This window comes from Cetorhinus maximus, chromosome 12 (assembly GCF_964194155.1).
Source record: "Cetorhinus maximus chromosome 12, sCetMax3.hap1.1, whole genome shotgun sequence".
NCBI classification, from domain to species: Eukaryota; Metazoa; Chordata; class Chondrichthyes; order Lamniformes; family Cetorhinidae; genus Cetorhinus; species Cetorhinus maximus.
Genome location: NC_135890.1, coordinates 106,805,972 through 106,825,946, shown reverse-complemented (window position 1 = coordinate 106,825,946; position 19,975 = coordinate 106,805,972). Strand labels below are relative to the sequence as shown.

Here is a 19,975-nt window from a genome sequence, read left to right as displayed (position 1 = left end):
ATGCTGCGTATCTAATTAGACAATGGGCATAATAATACTTTCTGATCTGGACTGAATCTTCGTCTGTCATGCTTTCTTGAAGGTTGAATAAGCAGTGCTTTAATGCTAATCACTAAGCTGCATTGTTTCACAGTAAGTGAACATATCAAGCATTTACTTAGTTCAATCAGTACATCTTCACATTATGATACATGACATGCTTCACAAAAATCAGTGGTCCACCTTATTTGACCTGAACATGATGTCTTCCAACCACCTATTTAGCATTTCTGACCTTAAGCCTGCCTGAAGATTTTGCAGCTCTATGTTTAAAAGCCTCACTGCTTGCTCTTCTGTTCCAAAAGGCCTCTTTCTATTTGGTTCTCTCTTCAGCCAGACCGGGATCAAACAGCATTCCAACAAACTGGGTATGAAGGGTTCTTTGATTGGTAGACAAGTGAACAAACAGTTAATTTAGTTGCCGGGGAAAACAAGTTTAGGGTATTAACCATTTTTCATTTAGAGCCCTCTTAAAATACTTAAGATTACATTTTGCTTCTTTTAAAAAGAAACAAAACAAGAGTAATAATGTTCAAAACCGTTTTGGTGGGGAAAATGTTTAAATCCCTGAAATTTATCAGTGACTTGTCACCAGATATGTAAAGCAGTGGAAGTATGTCCTGTCCACAGTGAGTGTTTCCAAATGTTAGGTTTATACAGGATGGGGGTGGGGAAAGGAGGAATAAAAGTGGTGAAAAAACGTAGCTTTTGTTCACACTCTATCCATGTACAGTAAAATGTTGCTTGGAATAGCAGAGGTTGATTCTGGAACCTTATTAAAATTTCTGGTAAAGATAAATTCTGATTTTGTATCACAATCATATTCAAGGAAATGATATATTAAAAAAATTATAGTGCAGAATACCGCCTTCAACAGCACCATATATTGGAGGCTTGCCTACAGCCCCAGACAATGACATGTTTGATGGTAATATCAGGTTACCTGACCAGTATCAGCTATGACAAATTATAGAACCAAAACGTAGCATTAAAATTCTGTTAGCATTCAGGATTTGCATTCTGTAAAATTGGGTTGAATTCTCCAACGCATTTACAGTGCTAACAAAATATTGAAACATAAAAAGGGTTAAAAAATGCTACTCTATTTCTTTTATAAATTTCCTGTTAAAAAATAAAAACAGCCTAATTAAGCACCAAGAAGCAATGCTATCTCAAAAAGACCCATTTTTCTCTATTACATGTATTTTTTATGAATAAAATGTTCAGCACTCTTCAGGATATTGACAAAATGCTCTGATGTCAGTTACTGCGCTACCAAAATCTTGCATCAGCAAAACACAGGAAGCTCACTACAAAGGAACATCAATGTAAAATGAATCCAAATTATTATAGGTTACTGAAGGTATGCAAGAAGTGAACTACATGTCAGACACAGCTTCATGCAAATATTTGTACTCACTAAACTCTCCTCGCCATGTCCAGGTCATCTTGCGCTGGCAGTGTGCACCTGGTTTGTTGAAATCACAGGCTGCACAGATGGCTTCGTCCACTATGGCAGAAGGCTGCACGAAGAAGGAATACTTAGTGGTGAGGCAATTTACACAAATGGAAACTTTACCTGGAAACTCTCTGCAATTGACTACTCAACAATAAAACAAGCAATGGACAACAAATCTGTCTGCGTCTGCAAACATGAATAGATAACCAGATAATAGAGTCTTGGGTATAGGCTAAGTTCAATTAGTTAGACACCATTTGAGCTCATTCAAAACAAACAAAATAAAGTTGGTGGATCTCCAGTCAACAAAGAACAAAAATTGTGTCAAGCTAACAGAATGTAGAAAAATTGTTTCTTTTGGTGTTCATTGCGAGGGATGTCACTGTTGAACTGGAATCAATTTTCCATTTTGAGCTCATGTTGCAACATTAAGTGCTCCCAGTAACATAAGCAGAGCCCCTTTTACTGCAGTGCTGAGGGAGATCATTAGAATCATCATAGCAGCACCAATTCTCTGAAAAGAGTTAAGCACTTGGTCCCACTTCATGTCCTTTCCCCATCCCCTTCAGAACTTATCTGTTATATTTAAATACTTTCCTCTAAAAAGCTAGAATGAAATTTTGCTTTCAGCATGTTTTCTGGAAGGATATTTCATGTTTTTCCAGCCCTATGCATAAAAATATCTTTCCTATTAATATCAACAAGCTCTGCTTGGGATTGGTGCACCTTAAATAACCAAGAGAGGAAGAGATATTATTAAAACACCCATTACTCCTGAACTGGTCATCAGTTTCTTCAAAGAAAAATGTTTCTCCTTCCCGGGCTTCAACTGATGCAGGTTTTTAAATAGAAAAAGTGAACCATGTCCAATTTCAGAACATTGGAATCAAGAGTTCAATAGTGTATACTCAACAAGTTACGTACAAATCTACAGTTAGATAGCATTTTCCTCTTACTATAAGTTACACAGAACTACAAAACAAAAATTCATAGAAAAGAGGAGTTAACAATATGATCCAGAAATAGGAAAACAGGAGTTTTATGCTGGGTTGTTTTTTGAATTACAATATCAGTAGACAGGGTTAATACATTAGATGTAATACATTTCAAAATAGCCTTTGATGGGGTGCTGCATGGTAAATTCATGACCGAGGTCGCATGTGGAGTCAGAGGACAAGTAGCAGAATCGATAGCAAACTGACAATAAAACAGAAAGTAAAGATTAAGGGAAGATACTAAGGCTGGCTGAAAGGTGAGGTGGTGTTCCAGAGGGACGAGTGCTAGAATCGTTATTCACAATTTGCATTTGGACATAGGAATCGGAAGCACAAATTCAAAATTTGTGGATGTAACCAAATTAGGAGGTGTAGTTCCAACAAAGGAAGTTTGTAACAAAATACAGGAAGACAGTGTTAAGCTTGCAAGATGCAATAGGTAAATGAATTTCAATATAGACAAGTGTGAGCAGATGCGTTTGGTAGGAAGAATAAAGAGATCAGATACTGCTTAGATAATAAGGAGCCCGAATGGGGTAGAAAAGCAAAAAGGTCTAGCGGCACGCATATATAAATCATCAAAAGCAGCAAAATAGATTACTAAAGGTCATAAAAACAAGTGCTGGGGTTAATTTCTAGGGAAATAGATTAAAAAGTATGGGAGTTATGTTAAACTTGTATTGAACCTTGATTAAAACACACATGGAGTACTGCACACAGTTCTCATATCCATGTTATGGATAGCCAGGATATGGATAAACAGGAGACATTTGAAAAGATGCGAAGAATTAAAGAATGGCACCAGAACTGAGAGGATATCCTTGTCAGGAAAGGCTGATCAGACTGGTGCTCTTTTCTCTAAAGCAGGGAAAGCGGAGGGGTGATCTGACAGAGGTCAGATAATGAACGGGTTTGATAGGGTAGATGTAGAGAAAAGGTTTCCACTAATAGGGGAGTTCAAAACTAGAGGTCATAAATGTAAAATAGGCATTAATAAATCCAATAGGGACTTTAGGAGAAACTTCTTCACCTCAAGTATGGTAAGAAGGTCAAACACACTACCACAAAGATCAGTTGAGGCAAAAGGCATAGCTGCATTTAAGGGTAGCTAGAGAGAGAGAGGAACAGAAAGACATGCCAATAGCATTAGATGAAGTCGTGTGGGAGGAGGCTTTTGTGAAGCATAGGCACCAACATTGCCCAGTTGGCCGAATGGTCTGTTTCTATGCTGCACACTCGATGTAGATCAAACCTGAATGAGATTAACACAGTAATTATACCAATTAATTACAAGAGTGAACAGATACTAAACGAATTTCATCTTGGACATTAATTGCTGGCCAACCCCAAGCGCAACGTCAGAGAATTTCTCCTGCTTCAGCAGAGTGCTGATTCTTACAGTCAAGACAAGACTAGGAACTTGAGACATGAGCAACTCTAATTTTTGGTAACTGTAAACTGTTTAGAAGCCTCCTACCATACAACATTAAAACAATATTTATAGCACTGGATACCTCAATTATGCACCATTCTGACTTATTCAACATGTTTTGAGTCATCAGCAACATAGAAGAACTACTGGTTAGACAACAGCTCATGGCAACCAGATGAGGAGCCAAAGTTGGATGTCATGCAAAGATAATTTAGGTCAGAGAAAGATATTCCCTCACTGAAACCACAAGCTAACATTACGTTAATTAATCTAATACAGTACCTGTAAGCGGTTGGTCAGAATGATGTTAGGGTACATTGCCCCAACATCCAAGTGGTAAATGAGCGGACATTCAATCCTGTTGGGGACTTCCTTCAAACAGTTTAGTTTCTTTTTAATCTCATCACAGACCTACAGGAAGAAAATAAATCAGTCTAAAATTCCACAGAAGTAAACTACTTTTGAGCACAAGCTACTCGCAACATCGCTCACAACCCAAGGTATCGAGTCATACAGTTTGACTTCTTTCCTCCTTCAGCAGCATCGACTTGTATGTACATTGAACATAAAAGAACTGTTAACCAACGCCATCAACAATTGTGTATTCAGTTACTTTTCACAGTGTGGGATACAAGAGAATCACAATACAAAAATTGGAAGGAAAAAACGTAACAAGTTAAATTAAAATGGTCTAAACACCATTTGCTATTAAACGTTGTTAAAATATATGAAGTTTGCTATTCAAAAGATGTAAAATGCTTTGAAATATTTGCATTATGCACAGTTTTAGGCAGCAGCTTTAAGGATAAACTAGTTGTGGAAAAATCTGTGAATGATTTTACCAGGGCGATAGCAGGCATTAAGGGACTGAGCTGTATTGAGAAACTGGATAATTTGGGTTATCTTTCCCTGGAAATGGGATAGTTAAGGCATTTAGAGACAATGAAAAGAATGGCAGGAAAAATAGGGAATGGCTTTCCATCCAGTTGAAAACTCCAGACAATGTGCCATAATTTCAAAATTTGAACGAAAGTAGTTGTACGCAAATGCAGAAGAAATTTATGCAAGGTGAGGAAATGTGACATAGGCTGCCCCAAAATAATATACAAGAGTCAATTGCAGTACATACCCATAGCCTTTAAGATTTTTACTTAAAAGGTGGCTTGAATGGAATTACAGCACACACAACCTCAAAAATAAAACAGTATAATACTCACCTCTTGGAAATTGGTAACCTGTTCCATGGGAACTTTTTCCTCCTCTTCAATAGCATGTCGCATGGTGTGTTCCACTCTCTGCAGCAAGAAATCAAACGCTGCTGGGTTCTAAAAACGAAGACAATGAGAAATTACAATGGATTCAACGATGTATGTCTGACAAACAAAACTCCAATATAGGATTACAATTCCAATTAAATCTCTAGACTAAATTCCTTACTAGCACTGCTTTATTCTTAATTTACATATAAAATAAAATTGACTAAAAACATTATGAAGATGAAGAATTTCTTGCGACTGGCAGAGATGGCAGACAGCAGAACCATGCTGAAATTTTGAAGCAATAAACTGCTTACTGCTAATACCTAAGCAAGATTGTCAGAGGAGGAAGCAAGGGAGGAAAGGACAAGGGTCCTCCCACAGATTTTCCCTTTTCTCATGCAAAACCTTCTGACCCCTCAGTAATTGGGTGTCAAACACTGTCCTCCAATTCTACTGCTGTTCATTGAATACAAATATACTGAGGGTGAAAAAGGGGTATTACGTTAACTAGTTTAGAATTTTATTGATGCAGGTCACACATTTGACTTACAGCCACAACCCAATGTTCAAACTCTCCTAAGGAGGTAAACACAGCCAGAGGCTCCATTCTCAAGAAAAATCACGCAAGACCGGCCTTGCCGATCAGAGACGTTCCTCCTGTCAAAGAATTATTCTAATAGAAGGCTTCAAGGTTATTAAGAGTTATCATAGTGATTAATTGCTTCTATAGGCAGATGAGGCTGAAATTAGATGGTAGTTATTTAAGGAAAAAAAAAATCACAAGAATTTAAAGAAGTTTAGAAAAACAATTTTCCACACAAAAGCTGATTAGAACATGAAACTAATTGTTGTAAATTGAAGCTGAAGCACATTCCACAAGTTCTTTAAAGAGTATTAGATAGATGCGTAAAAAGAGAAAATTAAGTGTGTATGATTCAAGGAGACTAAAAAAAAATGGCACAGACAGGATGGGCTGGCTCACCTGTTTGTGCTATAACACTGTGATTCCAAGTTTCTCCCAGCACAATTAAGCATAAAAGGGGGCAGCGAACCCATATCTACTCTTCCCCACTAAGGAATTGCATTGATAGTAAAACTTGTATGAAGTTGCAGTCTAGCATCTGAAGACAGGGGTACTATATAGATCGATTTTAACCGCTAGCAGCTAGCTATTTTGGTGTTAAACAGTTTGGCTTCTGCTATGCTACAGGTGCAGTTTCACATAGATTTCAGATAAACTCCATAATTCCTGTTGTGCACTTAAATCTGATGGCAGAAGTGGTAGTTTTGATACACACCATTTTAAATCGGCATGGTATGTCACTGCGAAAAACTCCCGATTCCAAAGCCTCCACGTGTCCCCCTACATAAGTCTCCGAATCAAGCACGTGACCATCATTTGTTAGCTTATTGAAGACTTGTTCTTGCTTGTTTGGGAAGATTATGTTGGCGTGAAAAGCCTGCACCATCAGGAGTGCCTCACAAAGTGTTCCAGACCCTTTTCGTAGCACCTGATAAGAGATAAAGCAGAACTTACTGCCAGGAATGAAAATATATTCAATCACTGAACTGCATGAAATCCTAATATAGAAAGGTAGAAATTGACCGTATCAGGTAAATTAACAAATCTACCAAATGCTTTATTATATATAAAATGCAAATACTGTCATATTATTGACGTTGTAAAACCTTAGTGCCATCTTGTGACAGGAACAGTGCATTGCAAACAGCAATCGATAGAAGGTATGTGGAAACCCAGGTTTGGGCCATTTAGCACCTCAAATCCGTCCCAATACTCAATCATACCATGGTTGCTTTGCATTTCAACTCTATTTATTTGCCTTTTGTTCATATCCCTTAATACCCATGCCTAAAAAAAAAATCAAGACTTGAAAAATTTCAATCGATCAATCAATCTGGAGGGGTCCAGATTTCCATTAACCTTTGTGAAATAGAGTCACAGAGGTCTACAGCACAGAAAAAGGCCCTTCGGCCCATCGAGGCTGCGCCGGTCAAACAAGTACCTAACTATTCTTATCCAATTTTCAAGCACTAGGCCCATAGCCTTGTATACCATGGCATCACAAGTGCACATCCAAATACTTCTTAAATGTTATGAGGATTTCTGCCTCTACCACCCTTTCAGGCAGTGAGTTCCAGATTCCCAACACCCTCTGGGTGAAAAAATTCTTCTTCACATCCCCTCTAAACCTCCTGCCCCTTACCTTAAATCTATGTCCCCTGGTTATTGATCCCTCCACCAAGGGGAAAAGTTCCTTCCTGTCTACCCTATCTATGCCACTCAATTTTATACACCTCAATCATGTCTCCCCTCAATCTCCTCTGCTCCAGGGAAAATAACCCAGTCTAACCAATCTCTCCTCATAACTAAAACTCTCCAGCCCAGGCAACATCCTGGTAAATCTCCTCTGCACTCTCTCTAGTGCAATCACATCCTTCCTATAATGCGGATTCCAGAACTGCACGCAATACCCTAGCTGTGGTCTAACCAGTGTTTTATATAGTTCCAGCATAACCTGCCTGCTCTTGTGTTCTATGCCTCGGCTAATAAAGGCAAGTATCCCATATGCCTTCTTAACCACCTTATCTACCTTCCAGATCTTACTTCTGAGCAGCTGAGCTCTAATATTTAGATTATGCCCTTCTTTTCTGGATTCCTCCCACCAGAGGAAATGGTTTCTCTGTATCTAGCCTATCAAATCCCTTTATAAATACCTTTTTAAAATACCAGAATACAGGTGTCGTTGGTTAGGCCAGCATTTGTAGCCCATCCCCAATTGCCCTCGAGAAGATGGTGAGCTGTCTTCTTGAACTGCAGCAATCCATGTGGTGTTGGTACATCTACACTGTGCTGTTAGCAAGGAGCTCCAGGGTTTTGACCCAGCAAAGGAATGACGATATGGTTTCAAGTCAGTGGATTGGAGGGGCACTTGCAGGTGGTGATATTCCCACGCATCTGCTGCCCTTGTCCTTCTTGGGGGTAGAAGTCATGGGTTTGGAAGGTACTGTGGAAGGAGCCTTAGCAAGTTCTTCAATTAGATCACCCTTTAGCCTTCTAAATTCAGTGGTAAGCAAGCCAATTTTGTGCAACCTGCTTTCATAAGTTAACCCTTTAAACGCTGGTACACTGGTGAATTTGCACTGTTTCCTTTCTAAGGCCAGTGTATCTTTCCTGAGTTTTGGTGGCCAAAAACAAATGTAGCTCTGCAGATGGTATTTACAGTTTCTGTACAACTCAAACATCACTTCTCCATTCCAGTCCCTTTGAATTGAAAGCAATCATTCCATTTGCTTTTTTGATTACTTATTGTACCCAAAAATTAGCTTTCAGTGATTTGCATCTGTTGACACCCAAATCTCCACTCCTCCACAAATATTCCGATCTATATTTCTCAGAGCTCAAATGGATGACCTAACACCCCCCCCCACACTGAACTCCATCTGTCACCAGTTTTGTAAATTTGCAGCAAATCAATAAAACTTTCAAATTACTGGCAGCTGAATTTGAAGCATATGCAAAACCGGTCTGTTTTTGGCTCAAACGGGGAGGCGATGGCGTAGTAGCATTGTTGCTGGACTAGTAATCCAGAGACCCATGGTAATGCTCTGGGGACCAGAGTTCAAATCCCACCATGGCTGATGGTGGAATTTGAATTCAATAAAAATCTGGATTTCAAAGTGTAATGATGACCATGAAACCATTGTCGATTGTTTCAAAAAGCCATCTGGGTTCACTTATGTCCTTTAGGGAAGAAAATCTTGTTGTGCTTACCTGGTCTGGCCTACGTGTAACTCCAGACCCACAGCAATGCGGTTGACTCTTAAATGCCCTTCAGTTGTAACAAACCGCTACAAAGTCACAAAAAAGGAATGAAACCGAACGGACCACCCGGCATCGACCTAGGCACCGGAAACGACAACGGCAATCTCAGCCCTGCCGACCCTGCAAAGTCCTCCTTACTAACATCTGGGGGCTAGTGCCAAAATTGGGCGAGCTGTTTCATAGACTGGTCAAGCAACAGCCTGACATAGTCATCCTCATGGAATCATATCTTACAGATAATGTCCCAGACACCACCATTACCATCCCTGGGTATATCCTATCCCACTGGCAGGACGGGCCCAGTAGAGGTGGCGGCACAGTGGTATACAGCTAGGAGGGAGTTGCCCTGGGAGTCCTCAACATCGACTCTGGACCCCATGAAGTCTCATGGCATCAGGTCAAACATGGGCAATGAAACCACCTGCTGATTACCACACATCGCCCTCCCTGAGCTGATGAATCAGTGCTGCTCCATGTTGTACATCACTAGGAGGAAGCAGTGAGTGGATCAAGGGTGCAGAATGTGCTCTGGGTGGGGGACTTCAATGTCCATCACCAAGAGTGGCTCGGTAACACCACTACTGACCAAGCTGGCCGAGTCCTAAATGACACAGCTACTGAACTGGGTCTGCGTCAGGTGGCAAGGGAACAACAAGAGGGACATACTTGACCTCATCCTCACCACCCTACCTGTCGCAGATGCATCTGTCCATGACAGTATCTGTAGGAGTGACCACCGCACAGTCGTTGTGGAGACGAAGTCTCGCCTTCACATTGGGGATACCCTCCATCGTGTTGTGTGACACTACTACCATGCTAAATGGGATAGATTTCGAACAGATCTAGCAACTCATGACTGGGCATCCACGAGGTACTGTGGGCCATCAGCAGCAGCAGAAATATACTCAAACACAATCTGTAATCTCTTGGCCCAGCATAGCCCCCACTCTACCATTATCATCAAGCCAGGGGATCAACTCTGGTTCAATGAAGAGTGCAGGAGGGCATGCCAGCAGCAGCACCAAACATACATAAAAATGAGGTGTCAACCTGGTGGAGCTGTAACACAGGACAATTTGTGTGCCAAACAGCATAAGCAGCAAGTGATAGACAGGGCTAAGCAATCACACAAGCAACAGATCAGATCTGAGCTCTGCAGTCCTGCCACATCCAGTCGTGAATGGTGGTGGACAATTAAACAACTCACTGGAGGAGGAGGCTCCACAAATATCCCCATCCTCAACGATGGGGGAGCCCAGCACATTTGTGTAAAAAATAAGGCTGAAGCATTTGCTACAGTCTTCAGCCAGAAGTGCCGAGTGGATGATCCATCTCAGCCTCCTCCGGGGGTCCCCAGCATCACAGATGCCAGTCTTCAGCCAATTCGATTCACTCCACGTGATATCAAGAAATGGCTGAAGGCACTGGATACTGCAAAGGCTATGGGCCCTGACAATATTCCAGCAATAGTACTGAAGGCTGAGCTCGAGAACTTGCCCCACCCCCAGCCAAGCTGTTACAGTACAGCTATAACACTGGCATCTGCCCAGCTACGTGGAAACTTGTCCAGGTCAGTCCTGTACACAAAAAGCAGGACAAATCCAACCCGGCCAACACCTCATCAGTCTACTCTCGATCATCAGTAATGGAAGGGGTCATCAACAGTGCTAACAAGTGGCACTTGCTTAGCAATAACTTGCTCACTCAACGCCCAGTTTGGGTTCTGCCAGGGCCACTCAGCTCCTGACCTTATTACAGCCTTGGTTCAAACATGGACAAAAGAGCTGAACTTCCGAGGTGAGGTGAGAGTGACTGCCCTTAACATCAAGGCAGCATTTGAGTGAGTGCGGCATCGAGGAGCCCTAGCAAAACTGAAGTCAAAGGGAAGCAGGGGGAAAGGTCTTCGCTGGTTAGAGTCATGCCTAACACAAAGGAAGATGGTTGTGGTTGTTAGAAGTCAGTCTTCTCAGCTCCAGGACATCACTACAGGAGTTCCTCAGGGTAGTATCCTCAACCCAACCATCTTCAGCTGCTTCATCAATGACCTTCCTTCTATCATCAGGTCAGAAGTGGGGATGTTCGCTGATGTTTGCACAATGTTCAGCACCATTCTCGACTTCTCAGATACTGAAGCAGTCCATGTCCAAATGCAGCAAGACCTGGACAATATCCAGGCTTGGGCTGACAAGTGGCAAGTAACATTCGCGCCACACAAGTGTCAGGCAATGACCATCTCCAACAAGAGAAAATCCAACCATTGCCCCCTGATGTTCAACGGCATTACCATCACTGAATCCCCCACTATCAACAGCTTCGGGGGTTACCATTGACCAGAAACTGAACTGGACTAGCCATATAAATACTGTGGCTACAAGAGCAGGTCAGAGGCTAGGAATTGTGCGATGAATAACACCTCCTGACTACCCAAAGCCTGCTCACCATCTGCAAGGCACAAGTCAGGAGCATGAATGAGTACACCCCACTTGCCTGGATGAGTGCAGCTCCCACAACACTCAAGAAGCATGACACTGTCCAGGACAAAGCAGCCCAATTGATTGGCACCACATCCACAAACATTCACTCCCTCCACCACCAATGCACAGCAGCAGCAGCATGCACCATCTGCAAGACGCGCTGCAGGAATTCACCAAGGCTCTTTGGACAGCACCTTCCAAACCCACGACCACTACCATCTAGGGGAGCAAGAGCAGCAGATAGGTGGGAACACCACCACCTGGCAGTTCCCCTCCAAGTCACTCACCATCCTGACTTGGAAATATATCGCCGTTCCTCCACTGTTGCTGGGTCAAAATCCTGGAACTTTCTTCCTGACAGCACTGTGGGTGTACCTACACCACATGGACTGCAACAGTTCAAGACAGCAGCTCACCACCACCTTCTCAAAGGCAACTAGGGATGGGCAATAAATGCTGGTCTAGCCAGAGACGACCACATCCCGTGAATGAATTTAATAAAAAACGTATTACATGTACCTCCCTGGGTTTGTAAGTGGAAATATTTCCTCTCAATCTCTCAGGGCCCAAAACCACTCCTGGTTAAGTAAACATACAGGTGAATTTACAAGATGGCTAGCTAAACAAGAACAGTACTGGATGGTGTGAAGTGCCCTCCAAATTTCTCGTCCTTTTACTTTTGGCAATGTATAACTTCCTTTACAGCAGCAAATGTGGAATCAGAGAGGAGTCCCACTACTGATCCTATGACAGAAGGACGTCATTGATGAAACAACTGAATATGATTGAGCTGAGGATGTTTGCCTCAGGGACTCTGGAAGTGATGTATTGTGGTTGGATACATATGAGAAGGCACAGAGACAAACTGACATGCCATCACTTCATGGAACAATATGCTGAACTAAGGCAATGCCTCACAGATGTACTATTTTTACTTATCCCTAGAATTGTGCAATATTCAATGCTTTTTTTAAGAAAAGTTAAGGTACAATATTACAGGAGTAATATATCTTTAATCTGCTTACTAATGCTCAGTTTGGATTTTGCCAGAACCATTCTGCTCCAAATTTCATCACAATTTTGATCCAAACAAGAGCAGCCAATCTCAACATTAAGGCAGTATTTGAGCAAGTGGGGCACAAAAAGCCAGAAAAACTGAAGGAATTGAGAAAGCTCTCCAGTCTTGGCATCATTCCATTTTAAACAGAAGTTGGTTATCCTTGTTGAAAAGCCCCATCATTGTAGGAGCTCCTCAACCCAGCCATTTCCAGCTGCTTAGATGCATGCAACCACAACACCACAAGAGGCATTACATGATCCATGACAGAGCAATGCACTTGATTGGCGATGGAAACACCTGGCAGGCATGCCGATGTACTGTAGCATTAGTATTAGTATGTATGATCTACAGGATACTATGCAGCAACTCGCCAAGATCATTTCAACAACAGTTTCCTGCCCTGTCACCTTAGCCACCAGAAAGGACAAAAGCAGCAATGTCATGGGAAAACCATCACCCCAAGAACCATTCTGACAGTGATCTAGCACTATCTTTTCTTGGTTGCAGAAATTCCCTCCTAAAAATCATCATAGGAGCTCCGTCATGGCATCAGTTCAAGAAGGCAGACCAGCATCTCTCAAGACAAGAAGGATGGGCAAGGCAAGAAGGATGGGCAATAAATGTATAATTGCTGGCATCTCCAAACCGAGAACGAATTCAAGTAAAATCTCAAAACTTTATACACATACCTCATCAGGTTCCATAGGGATGATCGTACACAAGGCAAAAATGAAGGGGTGCACATACTTCATGTACATATAATAGGTAGCCACAGCATCAGAGACCGAATATGTGGCTAAAGTCTGCAGCAGGAAATAAAAATCCATTAATATTCTAGGAACATATACCCCCACTGCTGTTTGGTCAGAGATCTTGATCATCTTAAAATTTTTAATCATAAATGAAACAATATAAATGATCTTAACTGTATTCGTTTCTACGTTCCAATTAAAATACAATTTAAAGCATTTATAATGGAAAAATTCAAGAAATATTTGTATTGGTCCAGTTGTAAACAGATTTGTGGAGTAATAAACTAATCCCCAGTCCTCACAAGAATGGCTTCAGGGCCTCTTCTTCAAATAGTGGAACTATCGCTGGCCACCATCACCCTCTGTCAACTGAATTTAAAAACATAAGAAATAGGGGAAGTAGCCCATTTGGCCCTTTGAATCTGCTTTCACCTAAAGCAACTTTATTTAACAAAAGTAGTGCTCCAATAAGCTCAGTGTGGCTGTCTATTGTACACTATGCTCCAACACTACTCAACCCCTTGGGTAGTTAAATTGATAACTGTGTTGGTGCTGCTTCCTGATTCAGCTTCCTAGAGATTTTAATTAATACACTTTCAATTTCCACTCAACCCTGGGGATGTAGTTCTTCTGGTCGTCTCACATTCCATTTTAACTCTTACCTTCCCTAACTTCACTCGCCTCCCATTTCTGGCTAAAGGTTTCTCAGGTATTTATACAAGTCCAGGCTCTCAAATACCTGGATTATGTTCTCTTCCATTCCACTTTCTGTAAAGATTCATTTTATTGCTTCTAGTTCCTCAAATTCAGCCACACCTGCTCTGATAACTTCACTTTCTACACCAGGGTTCTGAACAGTCACTTTACCTCAGGCAAAGTGCATCGGCTGATTTCCAATGGCCCCACTTTCGATGAGGATGGATTACTTCCTTCAAATTCTATATCACTGGTCTCTACATCAGCCAGACCATTTTGTATCATATTTCCTACCATGAGGCACATCTTTCCATCCTACCTCTGTTTTCCAGCAATACAGCTTCCTTTGAGGTGCCCTTGTTCTTTTTTCTAATAACCCGAGGGCAGGATCTTCCCCACTTTGGGGGGGTTGTACGGGAGTGGGCGGGTTCCCAATTGGCACCCTCGATTGGGAGTGCGTCGCCATTTTACATGAGCTGGCCAATTAAGGCCCGCCCAGCATGACATCCGCCAGGAAGTGCTATGCTGCCTCAGGGGGATTGGCTCAGGTTTGAAAATTTCAATAAAGAAGGGGAAAAAAATTACTGACATGTCCACTCATGTGCCACTGTCACATGAGCTGGGACATTTCAATTTCTTTTATTTAAACATTTTATAAAAATGTTAATACCCTCATCTTGCCCGTGAATGAGGTTTCATGTATTTTCAGGAGCCCGCCTGGGCTCCCAGCCTGCCTACCAACCTTAAGGTTGGATGGGCAGGTCCATTAATCATTTAATTACTTTTTTAATGGCCTTAATAGGCCTTTGACAGTTCTAGGGGCATGCAGCCGATTTGGCTGCGTGCCCGCCGAACTGAAAATCTAAATGACGTGGGGGCGCACGCTCGATGTCACCCTGCGTCATTTTACGCGTCGGGGAGCAGGCCCTGCCCCCCCCGTGCTCGCCAAACAGAAGATTCTGCCCCAAGTTCTGCCATCTTCTAGCACTTTTCCATCAAATTATTGCAAAGCAACCCCTGTTATTTCATCTATTCTGAACATATACTACTCTATCTGCTATTGTTACCTGTGGTTCCTCAGTGGCCATTCGACACATATCTTCAGGGTCTAACTCCACGGGGTCATATCCCAGTTTGGCCTTAGCCGCAGCTTTCAAGTTCTGACTGCCCACAGGGAGGTAACTGTCTCGCTTCACCCACCTGGCATGAAAAGAGCACTCGATTTAAAAATTGATTTCAGTCCATCATCAGCCCAAATGGAGAGAGTAACTGCTATCTGTGTCATTCTGAACATTTGGAACAAAGATTCCTAGAAGCAAACATAAGTATCTGTGCATTGTCCTTACAAGATGAGGGGTACCCACCCCCATTAGTTTTCAGCATATATGTAGAGTTTTCTGCAGCAAATTGCCCCCAAAGTGCAGTGGGTACAAAAATCACTGCCCACAACACTCCTTGTGGGGGGGCTGATTTGTTTGTCTCAACAATAACAACTTGCGATTATTTAGCACTTTTAACATAGTAATCATCCCAAGGCAGTCCACCATAACATTATCAAACAAGATTGGAGACTTAGAGATATTAGGGCAATGCCTCATCAAAGAAGAACATTTTAACAAGCATCTCAAAGGATGAGAGAGAGGGGTAGGTAGGCGAGAAGGTTTAGGGAATGAATTCCCAAGCTTAGCATCTTGGAAGTTGAAGGCATAGCTACCAATAGTGGAACAACTACAGCAGGGGGTGCACAAGAGGCCAGAATTGGAGCAGGACAGGTATTTGAGGGTCATAGGGCTGGAGAAGGCTACAGAGATAGCGACGGGCAAGGTCATTGAGAGATTTGAAAATATTGCTAGGCATGAGGTTAGTGAGTTCTGGGGTGAATGAAACTTGGTGTGAGTTAGATTAAAAGTTATGGAGGGTGGAAGATGAGAGGTTGACCAGAAGTGTGTTGGAATAGTCAAATCTGGAGCTAATAAAGGCATTGATGAGGGCTTCAGCAGCAGATGAGCTGAGGTAGGGAAAGAACCATGTGATATTACGTAGATGGAAACAAACACTCTTCGTGATGGCACAGATTTATGGTTGGAAGCTGATTTCAAGGTCAAATATGTCACCAAGGCTGCAAATAGTTTAGTTTAGCGTCGGCAGTTCCCTGGAAGAGGAATGAAGTCTCCCTTACTAAAAGGGCATTCTGCAGCTTATCAAACCACATCAGCAACCAGATGCAGTCATCGACCCAAAATGTTAACTCTTGTTTCTCTCTCCACAGATACTGCCTAACCTGCTAAGTGTTTTTAACATTTTCTGTTTTTATTTTAGAAATCAACTCTTATATTTTAGGAGCTGTTTAGCCACTTGTTTGAAATGTACCCTTTGAGTAAAAACAGGATCCATTTCCTTCTGGGGACATTTGTGTTAAGGTCTGTGAAAGTTCAGAGCAGTTCACCGATAGTCAAATTTCTGGTAATTATGGAAGGAGGCAGCAAAGGCCATTGTTCTCAATCTCAGGATAGCACTTCAATGGAGGTCACATCTATAGTAGTCATTACTGAGAGAATGAAATATATTTATAAAGTTCATGATAAAAGATAGCAATGCTCACAGAAGGCACAGTTTCCACTTTGGGGACAATGACTGTTGAGATTTAGCATTCTCAAATGGAGAATAAAGGAAAATGTACTTGGCCTTAAAACACCTACACGACCCAAGTTCCTTGTACAATTAAAAACAACTGCATCAACCCAAAGCTCATACCTGTAGCAGTCCATGTGAATGCTCTGACTAGCTTTGAACTCGCCCTGACTGTCCTTCTGAAAACCAATCTCTTTGTACATGTTCAAACCATGCACCGCAGCTCGTGTCTCCACAAATGGCCTAGAAAGCACAGACCAAATGAAAATTACAGTTCTGAAGAAAACCTTGTATTTATACCCTCCTACTTCCCAGTGCAAAATAAACTGCTGCAAATGTGACCATTGTATTGTATGTTCTACCTACAAAGAACGTGAGACACCTAGTGGCAAGAAATCAATATTGCAACTAACAGGCTGGAAATCTGGGGGAAAAAACAATTTAATGGCAATCTGGTTCATTCAGTTTTCACCCAAGTGCTGAAGGGGGATTAAAAAAAAACTTGGGCTGGATGAATTCCTGTAAAAATGAATTCTGCCTTGGTAGCAGGTTTTACTTCGAGCTATTTTTAACCCACCTAGAAATTAAAGCTTTATTATAATGATACATGAAATTACATATAATTCAGTATTAGAGGTCAGACAAGGCTATTACTATTAATCAATTATAAATTACTGTAAGCGAATTGGCATATTAAGAAAAAATTGTAAAATAGAAATTTGCACAACTCAGATGCATATGCATGGGCTATTAAAGAATATACAGCCTAAAAAGCAACCATTTGGCCTAAAAGCTCCATGCTCCACTCCTCCTACCTTTCCTTATTTAACTATATCAGCAAACCTCTCTAACCCTTTCTCCCTCATATGCTAACCCAGTCTCCCCTTAAATGCACTTATACAATATGTTTCAGCTATTCCTCACAGTAAAGTTCCACATTCTCTAGGTAATGAAGCTTCTTCCGATTTCTTATTTCATTTCTTGGTGTCTATATAGTGTAATGATGATTTTTAGTTTTGCCCTTCCCCACAAGTAGATACACAATCTGTCTACTCTGGAAATCCTTCATAAATTTTAAAGACTATTAGGTCACCTCTCAGGCTTTTTTTAAAAAAAGGAGATCCAGGCTGTTCACCCTTTGCTGATAAGTATATTTCTCATATTTCTACTGTCATTTTTGTATTTTTTTTCCACCCTCTCCAGCGTCCCTATATTCTTTTTATAACATGGTGGTCAGAACTGTACACAGTACTTCAAGTATAATTGAACCAAATTGCAATACAACTTCTCTGCTTTTCATTTCTATCCCCCTAGAAATAAACTCAAATGTTTGATTTGCTTTCTTTGGGGCCTTACTGACTTGTGTTGCAACTTTTAATGATTTGTGTATTTTTACTCTTGGGTCCCTTTGTTCCTTAACCCCAATTAGATTTTTATTTTGTTACTTCAGTGCTCCCCCTTATTTTTTTCCCTCACCAAAATGCAATACTCAACCTTATTTATGTTGAACTTCATTTGGCCCATTCTGCACGGGTATTTTCTTCTTATAATGTGCTGCAGATACCCCTCCACTGACCCTCCCGCCCCCGCCCCCCCACCCACCAGTTTATGTGTCTGCAAATATAGAAATTGCATTTTTGATCCCAAGGTCTGAACTATTAATATAGATTATGAACTGTGGTCCTAGTACTAATCCTTGCATGCTTCCACTTCCCATCTCTGCCTCAGAAACAGTGAAAATATCACGAAGCAGATCTGAACAGATCACTCATCCTAGCTATAAAGGTTCTGGGGCAGTCACTGCAGTAAACGTACTCACCAATCAAATGAGTCACCGTTATACGTCACAAGTATGTTAGGTTTAGTCTCCTGGACGTGTTCAAACCATTTCCGAATTAAGCTCGCCTAAAGCACAATTAAAAGTAAAAACTCACTAGCAGTTTGCAAAAGTCAAGTTTTTTCATAAAGTTATTTTTGTAAAACGAGAAAGACAGAAACTGGACAGGAGTAGGCACATGTGAAATTGGGTCTCCAGCTTTAAATGGCGAGCACTATACATATTCTACAGCAAGACTTTGGTGTAAAAGGCTAAGTCAGTCAACAAAACACTTTCAAAATGCACAGTATCAAATCAGTGAACAGTTAATCAAACAGATTTCACCCACCTCATCTGGTTCATTAAATACACAAAAAGGGCCCTCATATTCTGGCTTTGGTGTAAACTCAAAATCCTCAATATCTTCAGACACAATTTCCCTGTTTGTAATCAAATAGCCCTGTAAAGAGAGATAGAGCTTAGTATTATGCATGCTAGTCACTTTAAGGCATACATTGGTTACTGCCTTGCATAACGCAGAGCAACAGCTGACAAAACTCAAACAACTTGGATTTGTATAACATGGAAAAACATCAAGGCCAGAATCTCGCCGACACGTAAAATGAACCGTGGTGACATCGGGCATGCGTCCCAACTTCACTGCATGTGATTCTAATCCTCGCTCAGCACTTTTGGGTGCGCAACATGCTGGGTGGGCCTTAATTGGCCCACCCACGTAAAATGACAGCGTGCAGCCGATTGCGGGCGGCGATCGGCTGCGCACTTGCTCCCGCCCAGCCCCCCACCCCCCACAGGGAGAAAATTCTTCCCCAAGACATATCAGGGGCATATTAGAAGAAAACGGATGCCAAGCCAAAGATTAGGAGGGATAACCCCAGGTTTTGTCAAATAGATGTGTTTTAACAAGGGTCTTAAAAAATTATAGGGGGTGAGCAGCATAGGGAAGAAATTACAGAGCATGGGGGCTAGGTAGTTGAAGGCACAGCTGCCAATGGTAGAGGGGTAGCATAAGAGTCGAGAATTGGAGGAACCAAGAATCGTGTTGAGGTGGGGGGAAAAAGTGAAGGGAAAGAGAGTTACAAGATAGAGGGATGAGGCCAGAAAGAGACTTAACCATGAAGAAAAACATTTTAAGTTAGAGGTGCTGTGTGACTGGGAATCAGCAGAAAACAGTAAGTACAGGAGTGATGGCTGAGTGGAACTTGGCATGGGATAGGATACAGGGAACAAAGATTATGCGTGAGTTCAAGTTTATGAAGGGCGAGGATGGGAAGCTAGAAAAGAAGGCATTGAAATAATCAAGTCACAAGGTGGTGGGATGATATTTTTAAACAGTAAGTGGGCTGCTACGAGACGATATTAGAGGTGAAAGTTAGTAGTTTTTGTGATGGAGAGGATATGGGATCAGGAGCTCAGCCCATTTTTCAATAGGATACAGAGGTTCTAAACAAACCAATTCAATGGCAAAGGAGAAGGATGAATTAGGTGACAAAGTTG

At 41.6% G+C, this 19,975-nt stretch overlaps 1 protein-coding gene across 1 annotated transcript in view; it reads right to left on the bottom strand.

Moving 5' to 3' along the window:
• pole (polymerase (DNA directed), epsilon) overlaps nucleotides 1–19,975 on the bottom strand; it is a 144,691-nt gene that overhangs the window by 106,580 nt on the left and 18,136 nt on the right. Inside the window, exons 10-18 of the mRNA XM_078554304.1 lie at nucleotides 18,807–18,917; nucleotides 18,461–18,546; nucleotides 16,765–16,884; nucleotides 15,078–15,210; nucleotides 13,252–13,365; nucleotides 6,483–6,695; nucleotides 5,143–5,250; nucleotides 4,208–4,336; nucleotides 1,460–1,562 (exon numbers count right to left, since the gene is read on the bottom strand). Of these exons, the coding sequence (XP_078410430.1) occupies nucleotides 1,460–1,562; nucleotides 4,208–4,336; nucleotides 5,143–5,250; nucleotides 6,483–6,695; nucleotides 13,252–13,365; nucleotides 15,078–15,210; nucleotides 16,765–16,884; nucleotides 18,461–18,546; nucleotides 18,807–18,917 (1,117 nt within the window). The remainder of the gene's footprint in view (nucleotides 1–1,459; nucleotides 1,563–4,207; nucleotides 4,337–5,142; nucleotides 5,251–6,482; nucleotides 6,696–13,251; nucleotides 13,366–15,077; nucleotides 15,211–16,764; nucleotides 16,885–18,460; nucleotides 18,547–18,806; nucleotides 18,918–19,975) is intronic.